Source organism: Syngnathus typhle, linkage group LG1 (genome assembly GCF_033458585.1).
Source record: "Syngnathus typhle isolate RoL2023-S1 ecotype Sweden linkage group LG1, RoL_Styp_1.0, whole genome shotgun sequence".
Taxonomy (NCBI): domain Eukaryota; kingdom Metazoa; phylum Chordata; class Actinopteri; order Syngnathiformes; family Syngnathidae; genus Syngnathus; species Syngnathus typhle.
The window spans coordinates 29,006,759-29,028,286 of NC_083738.1; the positions used below are offsets into that span (position 1 = coordinate 29,006,759).

At 48.2% G+C, this 21,528-nt stretch overlaps 3 protein-coding genes across 7 annotated transcripts; 1 reads left to right on the forward strand and 2 right to left on the reverse strand.

Moving 5' to 3' along the window:
- Positions 1-260: 260 nt before the first annotated feature.
- Positions 261-6,285, forward strand: LOC133157409 (coiled-coil domain-containing protein 74A-like). 2 transcript variants are annotated; one of them, XM_061283911.1, is made up of 6 exons: positions 261-952; positions 1,048-1,212; positions 1,308-1,491; positions 1,566-1,672; positions 1,751-1,801; positions 2,179-6,285. In XM_061283911.1, exons 1-6 carry the CDS (start codon positions 852-854, stop codon positions 2,288-2,290), a joined length of 720 nt encoding a protein of 239 aa, XP_061139895.1. In that variant the 5' UTR covers positions 261-851; the 3' UTR covers positions 2,291-6,285. The 2 variants fall into 2 exon arrangements, with proteins under 2 accessions (XP_061139895.1, XP_061139906.1); XM_061283922.1 differs by lacking the exon at positions 1,048-1,212.
- LOC133157420 (acid-sensing ion channel 2-like) lies at positions 1,803-7,427 on the reverse strand. Of its 2 annotated transcripts, none has more exons than XM_061283942.1 (2): positions 6,776-7,427; positions 1,803-2,315 (listed from the first exon to the last, which is right to left on the reverse strand). In XM_061283942.1, exons 1-2 carry the CDS (start codon positions 7,163-7,165, stop codon positions 2,271-2,273), a joined length of 435 nt encoding a protein of 144 aa, XP_061139926.1. In that variant the 5' UTR covers positions 7,166-7,427; the 3' UTR covers positions 1,803-2,270. The 2 variants fall into 2 exon arrangements, with proteins under 2 accessions (XP_061139926.1, XP_061139918.1); XM_061283934.1 differs by having other exon boundaries at positions 1,803-2,321; positions 6,776-7,426.
- A 4,215-nt stretch (positions 7,428-11,642) lies between these two features.
- On the reverse strand, positions 11,643-21,452 carry eml3 (EMAP like 3). Of its 3 annotated transcripts, XM_061263851.1 has the most exons (24): positions 21,179-21,451; positions 18,963-19,151; positions 18,794-18,890; positions 18,334-18,714; positions 17,858-17,968; positions 17,734-17,762; positions 17,537-17,572; positions 17,091-17,211; positions 16,866-17,015; positions 16,726-16,795; positions 16,282-16,392; positions 16,057-16,152; positions 15,504-15,638; positions 15,008-15,146; positions 14,762-14,916; positions 14,532-14,657; positions 14,334-14,465; positions 14,193-14,260; positions 14,031-14,119; positions 13,853-13,950; positions 13,696-13,783; positions 13,467-13,565; positions 12,820-12,950; positions 11,643-12,583 (listed from the first exon to the last, which is right to left on the reverse strand). In XM_061263851.1, exons 1-24 carry the CDS (start codon positions 21,201-21,203, stop codon positions 12,422-12,424), a joined length of 2,838 nt encoding a protein of 945 aa, XP_061119835.1. In that variant the 5' UTR covers positions 21,204-21,451; the 3' UTR covers positions 11,643-12,421. The 3 variants fall into 3 exon arrangements, 1 of the variants encoding a protein (XP_061119835.1); XR_009711692.1 differs by lacking the exon at positions 11,643-12,583 and having other exon boundaries at positions 13,467-13,588; positions 21,179-21,452; XR_009713693.1 differs by lacking the exons at positions 11,643-12,583; positions 12,820-12,950; positions 13,467-13,565 and having other exon boundaries at positions 13,732-13,783; positions 14,528-14,657; positions 21,179-21,452.
- Positions 21,453-21,528: the final 76 nt, after the last annotated feature.

Here is a 21,528-nt window from a genome sequence, read left to right on the forward strand (position 1 = left end):
TAAATAGTTTATTGAGAACGCTTCATTTTCATTGATATAGTATTGGTATGGTATTTTGTAATATATCCGTAGGCTTTTAAAATGATGTTCCGAATAAGAGGTCAAGTCATAAAATATCGTACATTAAAGTATCAACCTAATTTTAATGTTGTCATATTTTGTCGAACATTTTAAAACGTTTTTAAATCCAAATGTACGGAATATACGAGACCCCGCCCACCAAACCTTGCGTGCTCGCTGATTGGCCCAGTGCACGTACGCCTGCCTGGCTACGTCAGCACGTCGTCCACTATGCGCGAGCCGTCTGTATAAAAGACTACTACTCTGATACTGTACTCTGATCTTTGTGTCAGACTTTAACTTGAACAAACTTAACCGCACGTCAGTTCTTTGTTGCCTGGCTACGTCAGCACGTCGTCCACTATGCGCGAGCCGTCTGTATAAAAGACTACTACTCTGATACTGTACTCTGATCTTTGTGTCAGACTTTAACTTGAACAAACTTAACCGCACGTCAGTTCTTTGTTGAGAAAAACAACGGGGGTCCTCGTCAATCCGACGTCACTAGAACGCGGCATACCCAGTGCACGTACGCCTGCCTGGCTACGTCAGCACGTCGTCCACTATGCGCGAGCCGTCTGTATAAAAGACTACTACTCTGATACTGTACTCTGATCTTTGTGTCAGACTTTAACTTGAACAAACTTAACCGCACGTCAGTTCTTTGTTGAGAAAAACAACGGGGGTCCTCGTCAATCCGACGTCACTAGAACGCGGCATAAAAAGCGGGGCGTCTGAGCAGAGGGCAACTTAGAATCGATCGTATTTGGTTGCCCTGGACGACTTTTGCCATGAATTGCATTGATGAAATCGAGGGATTGAAGATGATTATGGATGGCACCATCCATATGGCACCCAAGCAAAGCCAAGTAGCCCAGAACCAAATGCGAAGGTGAATATGTCCCCAAGTTGCATTTATTCATCCATTTATTTCCTGTTATGTGAAATCGAAGTGAACTAACATGAGAATGTTATTGTTGATTACAGAAACATGGGGGACTATGCCGAGGCTCACGGACCCCACAGAGCCAATCGCGGGTATTCAGCCTCGCTGCAGCCTCTACAAGTCCACAACGGTCTGTCTAATCCACCGCGTGCGTCCACCCTGCTGGCACCCAAGCAAAGCCAAGTAGCCCAGAACCAAATGCGAAGGTGAATATGTCCCCAAGTTGCATTTATTCATCCATTTATTTCCTGTTATGTGAAATCGAAGTGAACTAACATGAGAATGTTATTGTTGATTACAGAAACATGGGGGACTATGCCGAGGTTCACGGACCCTACAGAGCCAATCGCGGGTACTCAGCCTCGCTGCAGCCTCTACAAGTCCACAACGGTCTGTCTAATCCACCGCGTGCGTCCACCCTGAGGGAATGTGAGCTCATCATCCGTCAGCTGTACAACACCAACCACCGTTCACAGTCCCAGCAAGTGAGGCTCGCATTTCAAAGCCTTTGCCATGCATTGTGTGTCTCAACTCAGGGCAACATTTGTGCGTCTTCCAGATTGTGCGCTACAAGGAGTTGCTGGAAGATATTGTGCTCAACAAGAGAAAGAGAATCACCCCCGAAAACTACAACCTGACCAAAGCCTTCCTTGCGGATGATATTCGGTAAGGTATCAGAAAGCGTCGCCGTGTTAGCCGTGACGTGGAAATGGTACATTTCCAATCGAAGCGATTTTTTTGCAGCAAATTCTCTGACAACACATTTCCGAAACTGGATCTGAAAACAGAAAAAACGTAAGTGATTCTCATTTTATTTGTCCTTACATGTGTATTTGAATGAAGGGATAGGAATTAAAACGTTTTCTTTTTAAATACAATTCTTTGATGAATCAACAAAATAGATGACGTTACTTGATTATCAAAATGATCATTAATTGCAGCCCTACTTGACTATATTTGGTGTCAAACACTTCAATGCACCTTTCCATATCCAAGTGTGGAAAAAAAAAAACACTTTGGTGTTTAAAAATATCTCTTAAATACTTTTGTAGACAAGTCAGGTACTATTTTAGTCAAGTGGAAGCCTGAAAAAGAATCAGCGACTGTTTTGGTCTTGCCATCTGCCTCCAGTCTACGTTCTAGTTAGGAATTGTGTTTTTGTCCTCCCCCAGGACCGCCGTTGGCCTCCCGGCGCTCACGCAGGGCCTCAACTCATCTGTGGCGGAGCGCCAGAGACGGAATCGCGCCGTGCACAGAAGCCACGTCAAGGGCACGGTGCGATGAGATGATCCAGATGCTCACCTCTCAGCTGCAACTTCGGGGACATGCAAAGTCAGTGTCCGTGTGATGTCACAGATCAAACAGCCAATCAAAAAGCCGTGGAAGAACCGAGAGAAATGTTTTCGCTGGGTAGAAGCTTGTAAACGGCAGGGATTTACAGTACCTAATGTCACCAAAGACACATCTATATATATATATATCATTGTCAATTATTCTCAAAGCATCCCCTGATCTTAAGCCCCCCAAAAGAGCTACGAAAAACTCCCAAAAACCCTACTAAAAAAAATCATTTTATTTAATCGTATTTATATATTTATCATAAATGTATCATTTATTCATATTACCTTACCATACTACCATATAACCCTAACCCTAAATATTTCTGACACGTCACCGGTCCGTAGCTTTCCATTCGCTTGTGAGTTACTCCATCATACCATATTCATTCCGGGTATTGAGAGCCAGGCTTCCTTAGTGGAGTTGTTGGTCCTCTGGGATCTCACCCCCAGCAACACGGGTTTCAATTTTGGTGGGGCCTAAAAAAATTATTATGCCCTGCATTTGACTAGGGGTGTAACGATACATCGATACGCATCGATTAATCGATCGTAGAGCACTAGATCGCGATACATCGTGAATGAACCGCAGCAGGCTTTAAGATATCGGCAAATATCGTATCGTAGTTCTTTATATCGATATTATATCGTAGCGTGAAAAAACCCGCCATTTACACCCCTACATTTGACCCATCCCCATGTGATCGAGGCTTCCGTAGTGTGGTGGTTTGTCTTCTGGGCTTTCACTCCAGCGACATGGGTTTGAGTCTGGGTCCAGCCTAAAAAATAAATTTGCAACACAGTTGATCGTGTATTTCCCCATTTAACCATCCACCTCCCTGAAGCTTAGGGTTGGGTTTAGAGCTAAGGTTAGGTTTAGAGCTAGTGTTTGGGTTAGAGCTGGGGCTAGGGTTAGCGTTAGAGCTAGGGTTAAGGTAAGAGTTAGAGCTAGGGTTAGAACTAGAGCTAGCGTTAGGATTAGAGGGTTAGGGTTAGGATTAGGGTTAGAGCTAGGTTTAGGGTTTGGGCTAGGGTTAGGGTTAGGGTTAGCAGACCCCGAGCAGGGGTCGGGAACCTTTTTGACTAAGAGAGCCATGAAAGCAAAAAATTGGGAAATTTATTTCAGTGAGAGCCATATAATATATTTTAAAAGTGAATTCAACTAAATGTCAGTATAATAAGCCTCTTGAATTTATTCTTTTAAATAATGTTGTTATAACACTCATCATTACAGAACAGTTCTTGCCGACAGAGGCATGTCTTGTATCCGTTTGATTATCTTGTCTTCAAAGTCCGCTTTATTGTCAATCTCTTCACATGTCAAGACAGACAAAGAAATCGAAATTACGTTTTCTCTATCCCACGGTGACGAGACATATTACACGATAGACATACAAGTAAACGACACAATACAAAAACAAGAAGGCACAAACATTAAATAATAAGAATGTTGAATAAATAAACAGATAACACAATAAATAAGAGGAGCAAAACGGAGCCAGTGTGCATACAGCAGACAGTAAGCGTAGCGCAAACGTACAGGACGCTTTGTTCGGAAGATCATGAGAAAGTTCATTGGCTACATCCAGCATGAACGTTTTAGCATACTCGCCAATATTTTATTTTATCTGCGAGCCATATGCAATCATCAAAAGAGCCACATCTGGCTCGCGAGCCATAGGTTCCCGACCCCTGGGTTAGTGCTAGGGTTAGCTCGCCATTTTCTCGACTCGTACTCGCACTCTTAGGGTTAGCTCTAAGCCTTACCCTAACCCTAGCTCTAACCCTAACCCTAGCCACAGCTCTAACCCTAACACTAGCTCTAAACCTAACCCTAGCTCTTAACCTAACCCTAAGCTTTAGGGAGGTGTGCCGTTTTTTTCCGTGTATAGTGCGCCCCCGTGTGTAGTACGCACCCCTAAAAATGGCATGCTGATGCTGGAAAAAAGCTTGTACCCATGTACAATTTTTTTTTTTAATTTTTTTTTTTTTTTTAAGTCCCAATGATCGTCACACACGCAGGGAGGCAATGGGTCCCATTTTTAGTCTTTGGTATGGTCTTAACTAGGCTGGATGTCATTTTTTTTGTTGGCGTTGATTTCTCCGACTGCCCGTAAACGCACCACCGCGTCTGATACGAGAGCATTGCGGTCGCATGGAGCGTGTTTGAAGTGAACAGCAGAGAAGAAAGTGTTGTGAAATAAAATATTACCTGTAATACGGACTTAGGTAGAGAACTGAACTCTCGCTCTTTATATAGCTGACGTGTCTTGCGCATCCGTTCTGGGCATCTGTAATGGCGGCCTCCGTATGATATCCGGTTTGCGGTGACAGAGCCGTCGCTGAAATTTAGAAGATATTTTTAAAGTCCTGATCTAAAATTTAAGTGGACCTCAGTGCGCACTGCGCAGGGAGCTTAATTTGGTGCGGTCGCGCAACCGCAGCGCGCCGGGCGTTCACTGTCGCATTGCTTAAAGAGCGAGCGCCTTTGTGTTTTAGGATGAACAGCAGAGACCAAAGGAACAAGGCAAAGTGTTGTGAAATAAAATATTACCTGTAATACGCATTTTGTTATTTGCTGATTGAAACTGCTAATTAAACTGTGAATTGAAACTAATAGGAAGAAAACAACTCTCGCTCTTTATATAGCTGACGTGTCTTGCGCATCCGTTCTGCGCATTTTATTTCACAACACTTTGCCTTTCTTCTCTGCTGTTCACTTCAGACACTCTCGTATCAGACGCTTGCTCGATCACCTTGGGGGGCGCGGTGCTATTCCTGGGGGGGGCGCGTGTGACCCTGGGGAACAGGCTTTTTTTTTGGCAGTACTAGAAGAAAGTGTAATTGCGCGTTTACTACAGCAGGGGGCAGTGGCGCTCTCATTGTTACTTCTGTGACGTTTGCGACAGTGCAACATTTTACGACTTACAAGACAAGTTAGGATAGTCACGGTGGGGAGGGGGGGCGCGAATAGTTTTCTTCTTGCTAGGGGGGGGGCGTAACAGAAAATAATTGAGAAGCACTGGTTTACGGGCAGTCGGAGAAATCAACGCCAACAAAAAAAATTACATCCAGCCTAGTTAAGACCATACCAAAGACTATAAGAATGGGACCCATTGCCTCCCTACGTGTGTGACGAGCATTGGGACTTAAAAAAAAAAAAAAAAAAATTAAAAAATTTTTTGGGACCCATGTATAATGCGCACCCCAGATTTGAGGACAATAAATTAGTTAAATTTTGCGCACTATACACGGAAAAAAACACTATGGTTAGTTATATGGGGCACGAGCCACTAGTGTTGCAAGTTTATTTTTTCGGCCACACCCAGATTCAAACCTGTGTCGCTGGGGTGAGAGCCCAGAGGACTAACCACTCCACTACGGAGGCCTCGATCACATGGGGATGGGTCAAATGCAGGGCATAATAATTTTTTTGGGCCCCACCAAACTTGAAACCCGTGTTGCTGGGGGTGAGAGCCCAGAGGACCAACAACTCCACTAAGGAAGCCTGGCTCTCAATACCCGGAATGAATATGGTTTGATGGAGTAACTCACAAGCGAATGGTCAACCTTTATTTACGCCAGGGAAAAATCATGGCCAAAGCTTAATTGAAAGTGAAAAGTGCCACACCCGCCCTCACCCCCACTTTCTGTTTGATCTGTGATGTCACACGGACACTCCTTTAGGTACGTCGCCATTTTCAAGCGTACCTAAAAACACGTCAGTTCATTAGAGAAAAATGATGGCCAAAGCTGAACTGAAAGTGAAAAGTGCCACACCCGCCCTCACCTGTTGCTGTAACGTCACACAGTTAACCAAATGTCAAATTTTTGTTATTTTAAAAACTACAAGTGTTATAAAATCAAGATTGCCCAAAGAGAAGCATCATCTCCCCGTTGTTGCATCCCTTCTTCATGTAATAAAGTTTGCCGTGCATTAAAGATGTGTTGTCGACATTCTGACTTGTATAGTTCACGCCAGGAGGGACTAGGAGTAGCCCTCGGCCTTGTTTTATAAATAGCTCAGCGGCCAGCGAAGTATTTTCCAGTCTCAAGTGTCACTCAAACATGAGCTTGAGGCATAAATGTGGTGGTGTCATGCAACTTGACACAAATTTGACATGAAAAAGATATCACGGTCATTGCTGAGAATTAAGTAACCAAATCCTTGGGAGAGGAAGCGCCATAAGGCTGGCTGCCTTCTTCATTTGCCCCATCAAGCTCTTGAAGTGTATTTCTGTGGCAGTTGTAGCTTTGCAATGAGAGCAGGCCACAGTCATGGGAAAGTAGTGCTTCAAGCACACTGTCAACATTGCATAGAAATCAGAATCAATCATTTGCTAGAACTAACGGGAGCTTTGCAAAACCCAAGTACATCCTCAAAAATAAAAACCCATCCATTTTCAAGAAAGGACTTGGTGGTCACACTCACGGTACTAAAATTGCGCGGGCCGCACATCTCTCCCTGGTAGCGACAGTACAAGAGCATTTCCTCCAGCTGGTGGCCCAGCGGGTCCAGCAGCTGCCTCATGGACGGCTGCGACTCCCGCGGGGGAGGTAGAAAGTGGTTGAAGTCCAGGATGCGGGAGAGCGGCGACCAAGGCGGCTCGGTGCGCTGCTGCTGCTGCTGCTGCTGCTGCTGCTGCGACCAAGGCCCCGCCAAAGCTTCCCTGGCTGCCGGAGACACCTGCCAATTCCTCCCCAGGAGCCCCAGCCACCTTCCGGCGCTGAAGATGTCCGACTTCTTCATGCGCCTGGGCAAGAGCAGGTTCTGGTTGCAGATGGTGACGGCGGGGAAGACGAGCCGCTTGGCGTACACCATGTGCGCCTTGGTGTACACGGGCGACGAGAGCAGGTAGCGCACGCGGTTGGACGACCAGGCGAGCAGCAGAGCCACGGTCGGCTAGGGAGCCCGGAGGCTTCACTTTGGAGGCGGACGAAACGCATTGGCACATCTTCTCTTCTCTTGGATGCGTGCGTGCGTGCGTGCCCGAAACGCTGGGGCTGATGATCGTGCGCAACCAGCGCTCGCTCAAATGCGCGCACTCGGATGAACGGATGGATAGATAATGCTGAAGCACAGAGACTGACTGTGGAGAGCAACACGAGAGAGAGAGAGAGAGAGAGAGAGAGAGAGAGAGAGAGAGAGAGAGAGAGAGAGAGAGAGAGAGAGGTGCAGCTTGTGCAGAGGAGTTGGTTTATTTTCAGCTTCCCACCTACACCATGGGAGTTTTTAAAAGAAAAAGAAAAAAATGAATTGCAAGTCCACTCCATGACTAGACACATAAATAACACGCAGAGAAAGAAAAGAAAACTGCACATCCCTGCATAGTTGAGCTCCTATTGCTTTTTCTTTTGGAGTTTTCCGAAAGGTCACCTAGTTGCAGTTTTCTGCTCTTAACGCATGACTTGCGTTATACCACACACACGATTTACGAGATAACGAGCTAAGTACAATATAATGGTGTCTCGACTTTCGATTGCCCTCTACTTTGCGAGTGACAAGCTGTTGCCTGCTGTTTTTGTTTCATTTGCTTTTTCACATGTTCATCGTTTTGGAGAAATGATCAAAGATGCATAACTATTATTGAGAAAATACAAAAAGGACATTTGTTTAAACCAAAAACAACGCTTACTCCTGCAGCTTTATTCACAACTACTATATATTAGAGGTTTGAATTGTCTCAAAGCTAAGGCACAAAGGAGTCATTGGATTTTTTATTGCTTGCCTCCTTGTTCCCTAAGACATGATTTATGGCGAATGACTTTGGACAGCACCAAGCTATAGGTTTCAAAACGACTTTTCTTCTTCACCTGTTGAGGAAAGTCCAGAAAAGGGGGTTGTTTGGGGACTGACAAGCGCTGTGTGCAGCAACCCGTTCAAACGTGACCGAACTGAACAATCATGAAGCAATTACGATGGGCCGCTCTCCGACACGCTGCAACGGGAAAACCTTTGAACCCGGGACTTTTTATTGGAAAACGTTTTGATGTGCTGTGCTGTATTATCATTATTTTTTTTATTGAACCTCAAACATGGCAATTGTCTAAAAGGAAGTGGATTGTCCTATTTGAGAGGAAATAGGCGAGATTAAAAGACAGTATGGGAAGGCTGCCCGCCCGGGCTGCCATTCATTGACTTTTACTCAGCAGCAGAGACTCTCCACGCTTGGCTTTTTTCGCCGCAGGTACATAGTACATAGGAAATGATATATCGTCAAATTCCTCTTTTTTGACACATCCGTACTAATCGTCCATCCCTATTTCGGCTGTTGTTTAACCCATTTAAAGTCATGACAGCAAATACGCTTTGGAATGCAACTCGTGTCGGAAAGGTTTTTCTCCCATCTTCTTTTAACTGACACATCAGACCAGTGTTCCTCGTCGCTGGCTGCGTTCTTTGTCGTCCTGCTACGCCGCTAAATTAGCAGAAAGCGAGATCGAAGGGTTCAAGGAAAGGAACTTGATGCTCCACAACCAGAGTTCAAGGGCCGGTGAAAGGGTTGAGTATAAGAATGGAAAATAGCAGGCGTGTGGCAAAGCTTCAAGGGCGGCCAACAAGGGCGGCCAACAAGGGCGCAAAGGCAGGCTGCTAGCAGACCCAGCAAGGAATTTGCAGGAGTTTGTGCAACCATCACGCCCTCAGGGAGTTTTTACTAAGTGGTGCTTCATGCTCATCGTCTAAAATGTGTTCCAACGGAAGCTGGGCGCCATGCAGCCTAGCGACTCTGGAACCACTCGGTGTGGACTTGCAAGTCTCCACTGTGAAGCGTTGCGTGGCCGTGCGGGGAAAGGGCCGCAAAGAAAATGGCGGCAGAATAACTAGGCCCTCCTGAATATATGCCAAGGTCACACAAAGTTCACAGAATAAGAGAAGGAAGGTCAGTAGTGCTCATTAGGATATTCCTTTTGTCTTCAGGGATCTGCTGGGCAACGTCAACGACACATGTCAGCGCTTCAATTGGCCAGCGGAACGCAGTGACAACGGCTCCGTAGATTTGGACGGAAAGATCACAAAAGAAAAGAGCCGCCATGGAGAAAAGTGCTCCCAGAATCTCCAATTGATGCTTGAGCTACTTTGACTTCTTCCCTCCCTCCCACATTTCAACAACATGCATGTTAGAAAAATCGGACCGGTTGGTGAGCAGAACCAGTTTTACCTTTTGACGTAGAGATGCATCTGAATAAATGCTGATTTCCATGGTTAAGTTTAAAAGTGAAAGGCATTATTCACATTGACTAGACAGGAAAACGTTTTCAGTTTTCAGCCAATTGCTAGCATGTCATTTAGAAATCATTGGGACGCTTGCTCATGCAATATTCATTTTTAGATGCTTTATCACCTGTAATGTTAATGATGGAAATGAGAAAAAAAGTCAACCATTTCAGCCTTTGTAGTCAATCCATTAAATGATTTAATGACTGAAATAAATGACCATTTCCACTCGATCCAAATGTATTGAGATGCGTCTGTCGTACGTCCACTTCCATTATTTGTACAATTTCCTACTGGGGTACACATCCTTTCTTTCTTTCTTTCTTTCTTTCTTTCTTTCTTTCTTTTCTCTCCCCTGCCCTCTTTCTACAGTTGTTGAGTGCAGGTACGTCGATTTTTCCGGTCCCTGTCTAATGAGTCGGCCCTTCGCTTGGAGTAACCAGAGATTAGCCACTCACTCACTCGGCAGCAATTCCATTTCATGTTTCAGGGTTCACGTAGGATTTGGATGATTACTGTGTCAGCCCTAATGTTCCTTTGGAGGACACTTAAGTCCCGAGCCAGTCTTGGATGTCGGTAGGAAATGGTAGCTTGACAGCCTTGGACCAAAGGTGCTACATAGTCTCCACTGATGGATAATGGAAATGTATTCTTTCAAATTGGAATTGACTATTAATTCAATGTCCGTTGTGTTAGTTACCTGCTTGTTAGCTTCATAGTCGAGCGAGTTGTTTGCATGGAGTACGCTTAGACTTTAAAAATCTGTCGGTGGTACCTATTGGACCTACACACTGTGCATGCAGTTCATCAACGTGTCAGAGGAGGTCTGGAGCGCAGTTGCACCACATTGCCTTCTTTTAATCCCCTACTTGATTGGAAATGGTGATAGTCACTCCCAAGAAATCTAATATGGAATATGTTCTCTCAGTAATTAGACATTCATGACCCTATTTAAAGCTAAGAAAAAACACAGGGATGTAGCGCAGACTGGGGATTTGAGATAAGCCTTGATATATATATATATATATATATACGTAGATGATAAAATCCACAAGACAGATAGCAAAAGCCTGCTGAAACGCGACACATGAAAGCAACATCAGTGAGAGTCACTGGTAGCGCCTTCAAAAGCCTGTCAAAAGTGCACCAAACTAGAAAAGCAGGCAACTGTATCAAAATGCTCATTATTCACATAGCAATGACACCGTTTGAATACAGCATGTATTCCCATGCCACTGTTCATTTACGCAACTGAAATTCGAAAAGAAGGAAGAATGTGCCCGAGTCTAGTAAAGTCATCATTACAGCAAACGATTGCAATCACTTGTCGGCCCAAAATGGAAAACAAATGGGCTCAAGAAAGAAATCAGCCTATCTATTGGAATGTAACATACAGTCACGCAAGACAGAATGAAGCTATGCCTGGTCTGTTTGCCGACAGAGAAGCAGGTGGTGCTCGGCAGGAACCATTTGAGGAGAGAATGACATCCATAATGTGTCGCCAGCCATAAGTGTCTACAGCCGAAAATAGAAATCCATGTCCAGACGAGAAGTGCATCAGCCATTTCTTTACCACTAAAACAATGAGTCCAGCCGAGGCGCAAGGAGCCGCAGAGATTCACGTAAAGACTTCTCGACAAATTCCCGTCCTTGGATCGTCTAAACAAATGTGTTGTGGTTACAACACAACATGGGCGGATAGAGTAGACGTTCTGCGTAGCGTCTTGTACTTTTACTGTCTGTACTGTCTGTATGCACACTGGCTCTTATTTGTTGTGTTATCGGTTTATTTATTATGACTCTTATTATTTATTGTTTGTGCCTTTTTGTTGATGATGTTTTTTACTTTTGCGCTATGCTTGCTGGCTCCGTTTTGCTCCTCTTATTGATTGTGTTATCTGTTTATTGATTATTTATTCATCACTCTTACTATTGATTGTTTGAATTTCTGCCTTCTTGTTTTTATATCGTGTGGCGTACTTGTATGTCGATCGTGTTATGTGTCTCGTCACCGTGGGATAGAGAAAAACGTCATTTCGGTCTCTTTGCGTGTTGTGACATGTGGAGAGATTGACAATAAAGCTGACTTTGACTTTGACTTTGATCTTGCGACTGGCGAACAGGTTTGTGTTCGACTCGTCTGATAGACAAATGTGGACAAGCAATCCAGAAAATGATTACAAGGTCTTCACAGTACTTTGGCGTATACACAAATGGACAAGGAACGTTAATGGACTTCCTGAGAGGGAAGAGCTTTCGGCAGTGTGCTAACGGCACTTTGATATTGTAACAGAGTATAAAACCAATTCTTCCCTCCCTCCATTCAAGAGATTTGTTCTAAAAAAAAAAAAACATTTGGTCCACTTACTGTGGCAATACAAGATAAAAGTTGTCAAATGAAACAAGTACAAAGTATTGTAAAATCATTCATTTTAGTGGTAGTCGTATTCTTTTAAAAAGTCCGTACTTCTTATCGTTATCGCTGTAAGCGCTACAGGTCCAAAAACCTTTTTGACAATAAATAGTTGGTTGTCGTAATTTGGAATTCTCCGAATGAGACATCGGCCTCCTCGAAACGCGGGCGGGGGCTCGTTCGAATCGGAATATCCGCGAAAACGGAGCTCTTGTGACGGCTGTTGGGAAAGCGCTTTCCAAACAAGGCCGAGCGACTGACGCTCGCTCGCTCGCTCGCTCGTCCGTCCGTCCGTGAGAATCGCTCAACTGAGGCGCCTGGTCACACGCAAGGAAGGAAGACGACGGTAACGGGTGCACTATCGCGGCTACGACGAAATCCCCCACCCGTCGCGTCGTCCGTCCGCGTTGTGCCGCTTTCTTTGTCTCCATTCTTTTTGCGGTCACCACCTAGTGGCTGCTGGGAGCGGGTTCCGGAGCGCCTGCGGGGAGCACCCGCCACTGGAAGATGCACGTGTCCTTGCCGCCCACCGAGAGCAAGTGCGCGTCGCTGTGGGTGAAGCGCACGTTGGTGACGTGGCTGCCGTGGCCCTCGTACCTGCGGCTCGGCGCCTGGAACGAACCAACGAACCAACTCTGGTCTGGTGAAAAAGACTTTTTTTTTTTGGCTGCTTTTCCAGCCCAAACAGCAAATCCAGCGCAGGCATTTAGTTGCGAGCGGACGGTAACGGGCGGGAAAGCAGCCAGGAAGTGGAGTTGGCATATGCGCTTATGCAAATTCCAAAAGCGCTTTGGAGCTTGGCCACATCATGTTTGCTTCAGCAAAACCGTGCCGCGCCGCGCCGCACCTTGAGTTTGGGGCAGGGGTACTGGAAGAGGTGGACTTTGCAGAAGTCGTCCGCCACCGCCACCACGCTCTCGCTGTGGGAGCGGCACAGCGCGTTGATGTCGGTGCCGTCCGAGCCCTCCGGCCACACGCCTGGTGATGGCGGCAAAAATGCAGAAAGAGATGCTTCGTCAATGACTCAATGAATTGACATATTTTCTTCCTTTGGTAGAACAATCGTACAGAGAGAGGCTCAAGCTTTTAGCTTCAACAGTAAAAATTGCCTGATCTTTGGATTGAATCCAAATAAAACAATTTGCTATCAGCTCAGAAAACAACGACGCCAATTGTCGGACACATTCCAGGCCAAACCAGGAACGAAATCCTAAAATTTGAAATCATGTCGCAAACTATTGTTCAGTAAAGGGATGGAACGTTGAAAAGTGTTTTATTTGAAATCCAACTCCATGAGGAGCATTTTTGAGTGCCAAAACATCATTGTTTTGAAAACCCAAATAAAATATTCAAAAAAAACCCATCCTTGTTTGACACTAAACTACCACAAGATGGCAGCAAATGGTGGCATCTCTTTGACCTGTATGAAATCAACCATTGCAGTGGCATGGCATGCCATGGCATGGCATGGCAGGCAAAACCACCTTTCCTCACCCATGACGTGGAAGCCCAGCACGCAGGTGTAGGAGGCCCACTCCCGGTCTTTGCTCTCCGAGCGATTCCTCAGCAGTTTGCAGCCTGCGGCGACGTCCCCTGACAACAAACAAGTGTGCCATCTAGTGGAGGAGTGTTTAATTGTTCGGCCGGACGAGGCCGGCCGGACGGACTGACGCATTTTTGGGCGAATGATATTTAGGAAAAAAAGCAGCATATATCAACTTACAATAGAGGATTTCATAGTCGCCCGAATTTGACATGATGTACTTTCCGTCTTTGGACCAATCCAGGTGAGTTATGAAACTGGAGTGACCCTGTGAGCAAAGATGGGTGAGGGGCAGAGTGCAGCAGGATGGCCATGGACGCGGCGGGGCGGGGCTTACGTTGCATTTCCCAAAACGAGTGTAACTGCGGCCATTTTCAGTCACGTTATAGATGTAGATGAAGTTGTCATGGGAGCCCACCGCCAGGAAGCTACCGTCTGACAACACGCACGCACGCACGCACCCACGCACCCACGTTGGTAATGGGTTGCTGGGAGGAGCTTCAACTCTCTCCTACCTGGAGAGTATCTCATGACGGAATGCTGCTCGTTGCCGTCCACAGCCTCGGAGATGACCTCGGCCGTCAGCAGGTCCAGGACCACCCATCTGTTGCGAAGGCGGGCGGGCGGGAGTCATTTCGGCCTCCGGCCGTGGCGGCGCAACGCCGTCCGCAACTTACCTTCCCGTGCTGAGGCCGACCGAGACCACCGATCCGTTTGGGCAGAAATCGGCGCACAGGCCGTACTCCTGCAGAAAAACAGCGCTGACGTTTGCGAGGGGGCAAAAAGCTCTGGCGATCGCTGGCTGATTGGCCGAGTACCTCCAGGGAGACGCTCCAGCGCAGCGCGTGCTCCTCGGCGTTCCACAGGCACACCTGCCGGTCGTGGCCGCAGGACAGGAAGCTGTTGAGCGAGGGATGCGTGGCCAGCCCCCACAGCTCGTCCACGTGGCCCTGAGAGCCGTTCGGGTGAGTGGGAAGCTGGGCGAGCTCTGCGGCCGGCCGGCTTCTCGCACCTACTTGCACGACGGCCACAAAGCCGGTGGAGAAGGCGCCCCTCAGGATGGCGTTTCGGCTCGTTCCCACTAACACTTGCTCTCCGTCGATATCGGCGAGGCTGCGGACCGCCCCGAACCTTTCGGGAATCTGGACAAGCGGGCGTGAGGCAGGCGGGTGAAGGAGCGGCGGCGGCGGCGGCGGCGGCGGCGGCGGCTTTGCGCTGTTTTTTTTTGCTGTGGTTTGCGCTTCACCTCGCACTCGTGCTCCGGAGCCAGGTCGGCGCTCCAGCGGATGATCTTGCGGTCTTTGCTTCCTCCGCTGAGCAGCGTGGCGCCGCCCTGCAGCGCGCACAAGGTGAAAACGCTGCCCTCGTGCGCTTTGGTCTGACGTATGATCTGGAAGGTCTCTGAAGGGAAAGGTCCAAAACCGACATCATGGATGGGCATATGAAAGTCAGACATGCTCCTTCCTTCCTTCCTTCCTTCCTTCCTTCCCACCTTTGGCCCCTTTGCCCAGAGTTCTGACATTGGCCGCTGACCTGCCCCAGGTCAGGATGTTCCCCTCCGAGTCGCCGGTCAAAACGTCGCCAGTCAGGCTGAACACAAAGCACTGGATAAACTTGGGCTTTTTGTATTTCTGCAAGAAAAGAAAGCCAAGGGAGACTTTTCAGGGCAGAGGTCGTCGGCCCAGGCAATTTCATGCGGGCGGGGTTCATACGTTTTCTTCACACCGTTGTTAAACCTATCGACACTCGCTTTGAAATGAGAGACGGACGGGACGCTTCAAATATAGGAAAAAGATCAATGGGATCAAAATGGCTAGTGACATCTGTCCTTTTTCAAAGTCAAGACAATTGGCGCTTTCACTATCCGCACGTGGAGTCTGATAGTCCATCCACAATTTGCCTTCAGAATAATTATACATTCCACGAGGATAGCATCGGGCCACGGGGGGGACGTGAAGGTGACACGCTGGGAGGGAGGCCAGGCTCACCCCAAAGATGCCTTGCTTCTTGGTGAACTGCCCTGCGCTCAGGGTCCAGAAGTAGACGTGGGATTTGCCGCAGGTGATGATGTTGCCACTGTCGCCGGGGTGGAAGTCCACGGCGAACACCGTCTCGTTGGTGGTCTTCCAAAACAAAAGACACCGCATCGTCAGGTTGCACTTTTTTTTTGGGGGGGGGGGGGGGGGGCTACAACACTAACACCCGCGTTTTCTTTTCACACAGATTCCTTTGAGTCGTATACTGAAATTAAAATTTAATATGACTCGATTTGATTCGGAAAGCGGATGGACGGATTTTAGGCGCTTGATTATTGCGGGCGGGGCATGACAAATAAAAAAGACGTCCTCAAAAGTGATCCCTTTTTCTCTCATTTGAAACGAGCGGCTAAGAATTCGGAGCCGGAGTCCGTGCGCTGCGCCAACGGTGCCTTGTGCCAAAAGAAAAGGCTTCCAGCTAGGACCTCTGGCAGATGTTCTTCACCACGACTTCAAGAAACGGACACAAAAAGCTCCATTCATCTGCGAGTATCCTGCGACTTACCTTGACCTCAGCTTGCTTGCTCCCCTTGGCGCAGTCCCACACGGACAACATGTGCTCGTTGGACTCGTCGATCACGCACAGGAAGACGCCCGAGTCCTGAGAAGGCAAATACGTTTGGCAAGGAGAGACCGAAAAAGAAAAAGTCTGGATGAGCTCAAAGCGCAGCGGTGGTGGCAGGGCAACTGACAACACGCCCGCCATCCTTCTCAAGAGGTTCAAACTCACCATGGTGGAAAAAGCAAGAGAGACCACTCCTCTCTGGAAAGTTCCCAGTCCGATTTGCTGCAGTGTGACCAAGGTGGTCGAGTCCCAGATGTGAACGCAAGGCTGCAGGGGCTAACACACACGCACAGCGTCTCAAAGGATCATTTTCAACACGTCTGATGAGAAGTAAACAAGCTGCGTGTCATTTGTTTTCTTCCCCAAAGTGATTTTGGGATGGACTTTTTCCTCCCGCATTTCTGCATGAATTGCTCTGGCGCCATTTTCAACACTGGAGTCCCGTGCAAGCACGGGAATGTCACCAAGTTTACAAAACGACAATGAAAGAATCAAACCCGTCTGGTTCTTGAGGCCCATTCTCAATGTCGTTTTTTGCTCTACAATGTAATCTTCCGGGTTTGAAGGTTTTCATTTTTGCAAGCCATTTGCGCCAGCTATTACCACCACCTTGCCGTCTTTGTCCACACCCGCCGTTTGGCCGGACGCGATCCGCACTTTGTCGGGATGCAGCGCGAGGCTGAAAGCAAAGCAGAAAGGTTGGACGGCGGCAGGCATTTCAGGAGCGGCCATTTCTTCTCTCCGCTGACCAGCGAACGCAGTCGCTGTGTCTGCGGTAGTGGCGCTGCGTGCGCTGGTCCATGTGGTAGAGGACCACCACGCGGGCCACAAGGTAGACGGCCTCGCCCGTGGGCAGCGTGTACAGGTTGGCCCGACAGTCTCGCCCCCGGTAGCCGTAGCTGCGGCGCCGCGGGTCAAGGTGGACGCCTCCGAGTGTCACTTTGGACGCGCGGCCGTGCTGCAAGCAAGGATACACCCAGTCCAGCTCCAGGCTCTGGGAGGGCGGCTCCGTCTTCAGCTCGTGGTAATTTTGGATGGCGCTCGGGACGTACATGGTGATGGGCCGGCCGCGGATGAACATTTTGATGGACTGGCCTGGAAAAGCACATTCCACTCACTCGATTTGGAAGGATTCTTTGAGTCAGACACAGGACTCCTTCCAAATTGTGTTCCACCACTTGGTAGATAGCTAGCTGCGTATAGTTTAGGACCTAGCGCAGAGCCTTGGGGAACGAACGTACGTATATCTGTTCAACCTCACATCCCGCGCAAAGATTTGTTTGGAGCTATCCAAAAAATGGCAAAGTAAACTAAAATTGCACTACAATTGGAAAATACCCAAAAAGTCAAGTGGACATTTCGTCACTCTGAGCGGGTGGGAGCGAATCCTCAGAACAAATACATTTCAAACTTGACCCACCTTGACCGTAGGTTCGTCTTCGAGAGCCGGGGGATCCTGTGAGGGTGAATGGGACGGAGGGGACATTTTAAAAATCTTTTCCCATAACCATTCTGAGAACCATTTTCAAGCTGATGAACGCTCGCAATTGCACAAGGGGAGTGTTTGCGACACAAAAGTTCCATTTTTGGAAAAGGAAAAAAAAAAAATAAAATCACCTGCGCTGGCAACGAGCTCCTTGACATGACTGCGGAGAAAGGAAGACAAGCGGGAATGAGCAGAAGCGCACAAGCAGGCTGGCTGGCTCGCTCGCTGGCTCGCTCGCCGGCGCGCATGTCCCACTTCTCTAAGCTTGGCGAGCGGCTGAGGAGAGTGGCCGAGGACGCCGCTTTTCTGTCCAGTCGCTTGACCTGCCTCTTCAAGTTGCCCAGTTTTTCGCTATTCCTTCGAAGTCTGGGGAAAAAAAAGAAGACATTTGTTTGCCGCTGAGAAATACGCTTCACCTTTTTCAACATATTTTATAAATAGGATAAACCTGTACACGTTTTTTTCGCCCTTTCTCATTTCGACCTGCGGTGTGCGTGATTGGAGAACGTCAACTAACAATTGCACTCCCAAAAAAACCGAAAATAAATAGATATATATGTATCTAATAAAACCAATAGAATATACGGATACAATAAAATAAATAAAAACAAAAATAAATCAAATAAAAACAAAAATGCCCTCCAAGCTGATTGATACGGAAACGGACAACATTTTCTCAACAAGAACGTTTTAGAAGAAAGAAAAGAGTTGAATTTGGCCAGCTCACGCACAGAGGTTTGTGCTGCGCTTCTTCTTCCCGGACACTGGACAAAGGGCCGAGGTTCTGATCGAGAGACGCGTCCTCCGGCCAATCGCGTCCATTCTGGGGGCCGCCGGCGCTGGTCCAAACGGGCTCCTCGCCGGCCGCTGTCCGAGTGGGCTCCGTTTCTCGCCGCGTCGCTCCATCGTGGTCATCCGGGTCCTCGCCCTCCTCCACGCTGGGGGCGCGCTGCTGCTCGGCCCGCAGCGGGAAGGCGTCCTCCAGGTGGAGGCTCTGCGCCCCCCCGGATAGAGCCGCCTGGCCGTGCACAGCCTTTGGCTCGGGATGGCCCGCCTCCGTTTGGGTGGACCGATCCGTCGTCGCCGGCCCCGAAATGCTCCGTGGTCTTTGGCTGGGCACAAAAGCGGAGGGGCGTGAACTCAGCCACTCGGGGTTTGAAAAGAATTCCCACCGGCATTTCTTTCCAGTACCTGCACTCACACAGGAGGACTCGGTCCAAGCTGGAAAAAATGTTTGCGCCCTCGTGACAGCAAATTTGGTTGATCAGTCCGGCAGCGGCGGGGTTCACTAGAAGCCACGGGTCAAATGGAGTCAATGGAATGGTCGCTCGCTCGCTCGCTCGCTCGCTCGGGGCCTCACCTGCGATCAACTGCTGCTTGAGCATAAGGAGAAGCCCATCGTGGAGGCGGATCCGGCGCAAGGCGTCCGCCAGCGAAGCCTTGAGCAGCGTGAGCTCGTCCTCCTGCGCCTGAAGACGCGTCTCCGTCGGGGCCGCCAGCTCGGTCGAATCGGCGCCGCTGTCCGCCGCCGCCGCCACCGCCGCGTCATCTGAGGACAGAGCGCGCCATGGACACTCGTACGGCTGTTGCATTGTGCGTGAGCAAGCTAAGCTACGCTTGCGTGAGAAGAAAGCTCTCTTGCAAAAGTCACGCAACAAGCAAGTCGCATTTTTAACCCCAGGTCGGAGCCTCGAGGATTGCACAAGTTCCAAAAGTACACGTACACACACACACACACACACACACAGACTGTCGTTAAGCCTCGACGCCGAGAGATCCGAGTTTATGGCAGAATCCCAAGCGCAAACTCGTCTGGCAACTAGTGTCGCTGGAGAAGATTCCGGAATGATGATGAGCAACGGTACGACGGTTGTTCTTGTCAAACTGGTCAACTGGCGCATTTGGCCTCCTTTCCATTTTTCTCGGCACGACGTGCAGACAAGAAAGAGATTTGACAATCACAATTCAAATGGAAAGAATGAAAGACGAAAGGTTGCTATTGCTTTGCGCCGCTCCGAATGTGTGTTGCGCACCTTGGCTGGCCGCTTGGGGGCAGTATAACACATCCATGGAGCCTCAGTCAGATGAATAGATAGATATGAGCCCCTTTTTCACAGAGTATCTTTCGACAGTGTTGCTCTTCCTTTTGCTGGCTTTTAAAAGGCCGTCGTCTGCTAGCATTGAGCTAAGATAGCCAAGCTAGGGCAAAGCTGCTCAATTGCTTTCAATACAAAATGCAGAGTTGTCTTCAAGATTGCATGTTTGAAACTCGTTTTGCCATTCAATTACGTAGCGTAAAAAGGATTGATGTCAAGTCTCCACTTTTTGCAGACAAATGCCATGAAGTTGAAGTTTTGCTGGCGGCCCTATTAGACGTCAGTCGGCCCGGCCCGGCCCGGCCCGGCCCGGCACGGCCCGACGCCTGCCTAAGTACGGGGGGGATCGGATTTGGCAATCGTCAGTGAATGGGCGTGACTGAGCTTGCTCTCCAAAGGAATACAGATAGGAAGTTTCACAATGCGCTGATTCTTGTTTTGTATTCTTTGCTCTCTGTCTCGTGGTGAGATTATGAAAGCAATGGGCCCTTTTCTTGAAGCTTCTTTCACATTTACTGTACAATGGCCAATCCAATCTGCCTGCGATGCTCAAGACAAATGGCACATCAGGCAGACTGTGATTACAGGCCATTTTGAACAAAACCATCTCATTCAGTGCGGACGCAACATGTTGCAAGCAGCGGACTCAAACGCAAACAAACAAACAAACACAAACACACACACACACACACACACACACACAGGCAAATGGATGGTCTGATTGCTCAAAAGGTTCGAAAATAGCTCAACAAGACAACTTGTGTCGAAACGAAGCTTCTCAACTTGAATCAAGTTCCTTGGTTCCAAGATGTCAGGGGATGGTGGTCAAGCACTAGTTTTGTCCAAATGAACATCCCCAACTCACTTGGCAGCAGAATGACAACAAACCACTCTCTTTGAGAAAACAAAGCTCCTCGACTCACTTCAACACACTTCCCTGGCTTCATTAGGCAAAGCACTCCTTTGGTCTCGTTGAAGCGCCTCAATGGACTTCAACATAGTCCCTTGGTCTGTACCAAATGAAGCTCAGCGGGTCAAGTTCAGGAGACAATTCATTACAGGATCACATCGGTTTGGATTGATACCTGAACTGCGTTTCGTATTCACTTGGTGAGTCAATCTTACTGATCTGAAACATTTAAGCGTGATGAATATCGAAAAATAAAGGGCACAATGTGGGAAAATTCGAACTCACGATTGACACTAGATGCATATTTGTAATTAGCCGTGCACGTGGCTAAAACACCCAACAACAACAACAACTCTTTTGCAAAGAATGTTTTGGCCCCAGTCAACAACAAGGAAAGCATTGACTGAAAACCATGAGACAGTTCCCAAACGAGCCAACATCTGCCTCCACGCCTACGCACTCATGTCACACGCGCGCACGCACGGACGCCCACAAGCATGTTCTTCACCAAAAAAGAGGATGTAGCTCAACGTAGCACAAAAGAATACCGACAAACACACACGTACTCACCCAGGCTGTTGCTTGAGGAGTGCATGGTGGGATTTGGGGGGGGATTAGGTTTCTTTTATGACCCGTGTCGTCGAGAGTTCAAAGGCGACCCCCAAAAAAAGGGTGCTTCGTCCCCATGCTGCGAGGGCGGGAGGAAGGAAGGAAGGAAGGAGTGTTGCTCAAACACGCACTCGGGCTCTCCACGTCAAGTTGAGCCGAGAGAATTTTGCCCCCGAAGGCCAGCCACCGCGTCGAGTATCCAAACTGGAACTATTGGTTCACTGACTCTAATTCGCTTCTCGTTTAACTCTTCCTAGTAAGACGGTAGGGTAGGTACGCCTCCCTCGCACTCCTTGCTTGGAGGCTTTGGC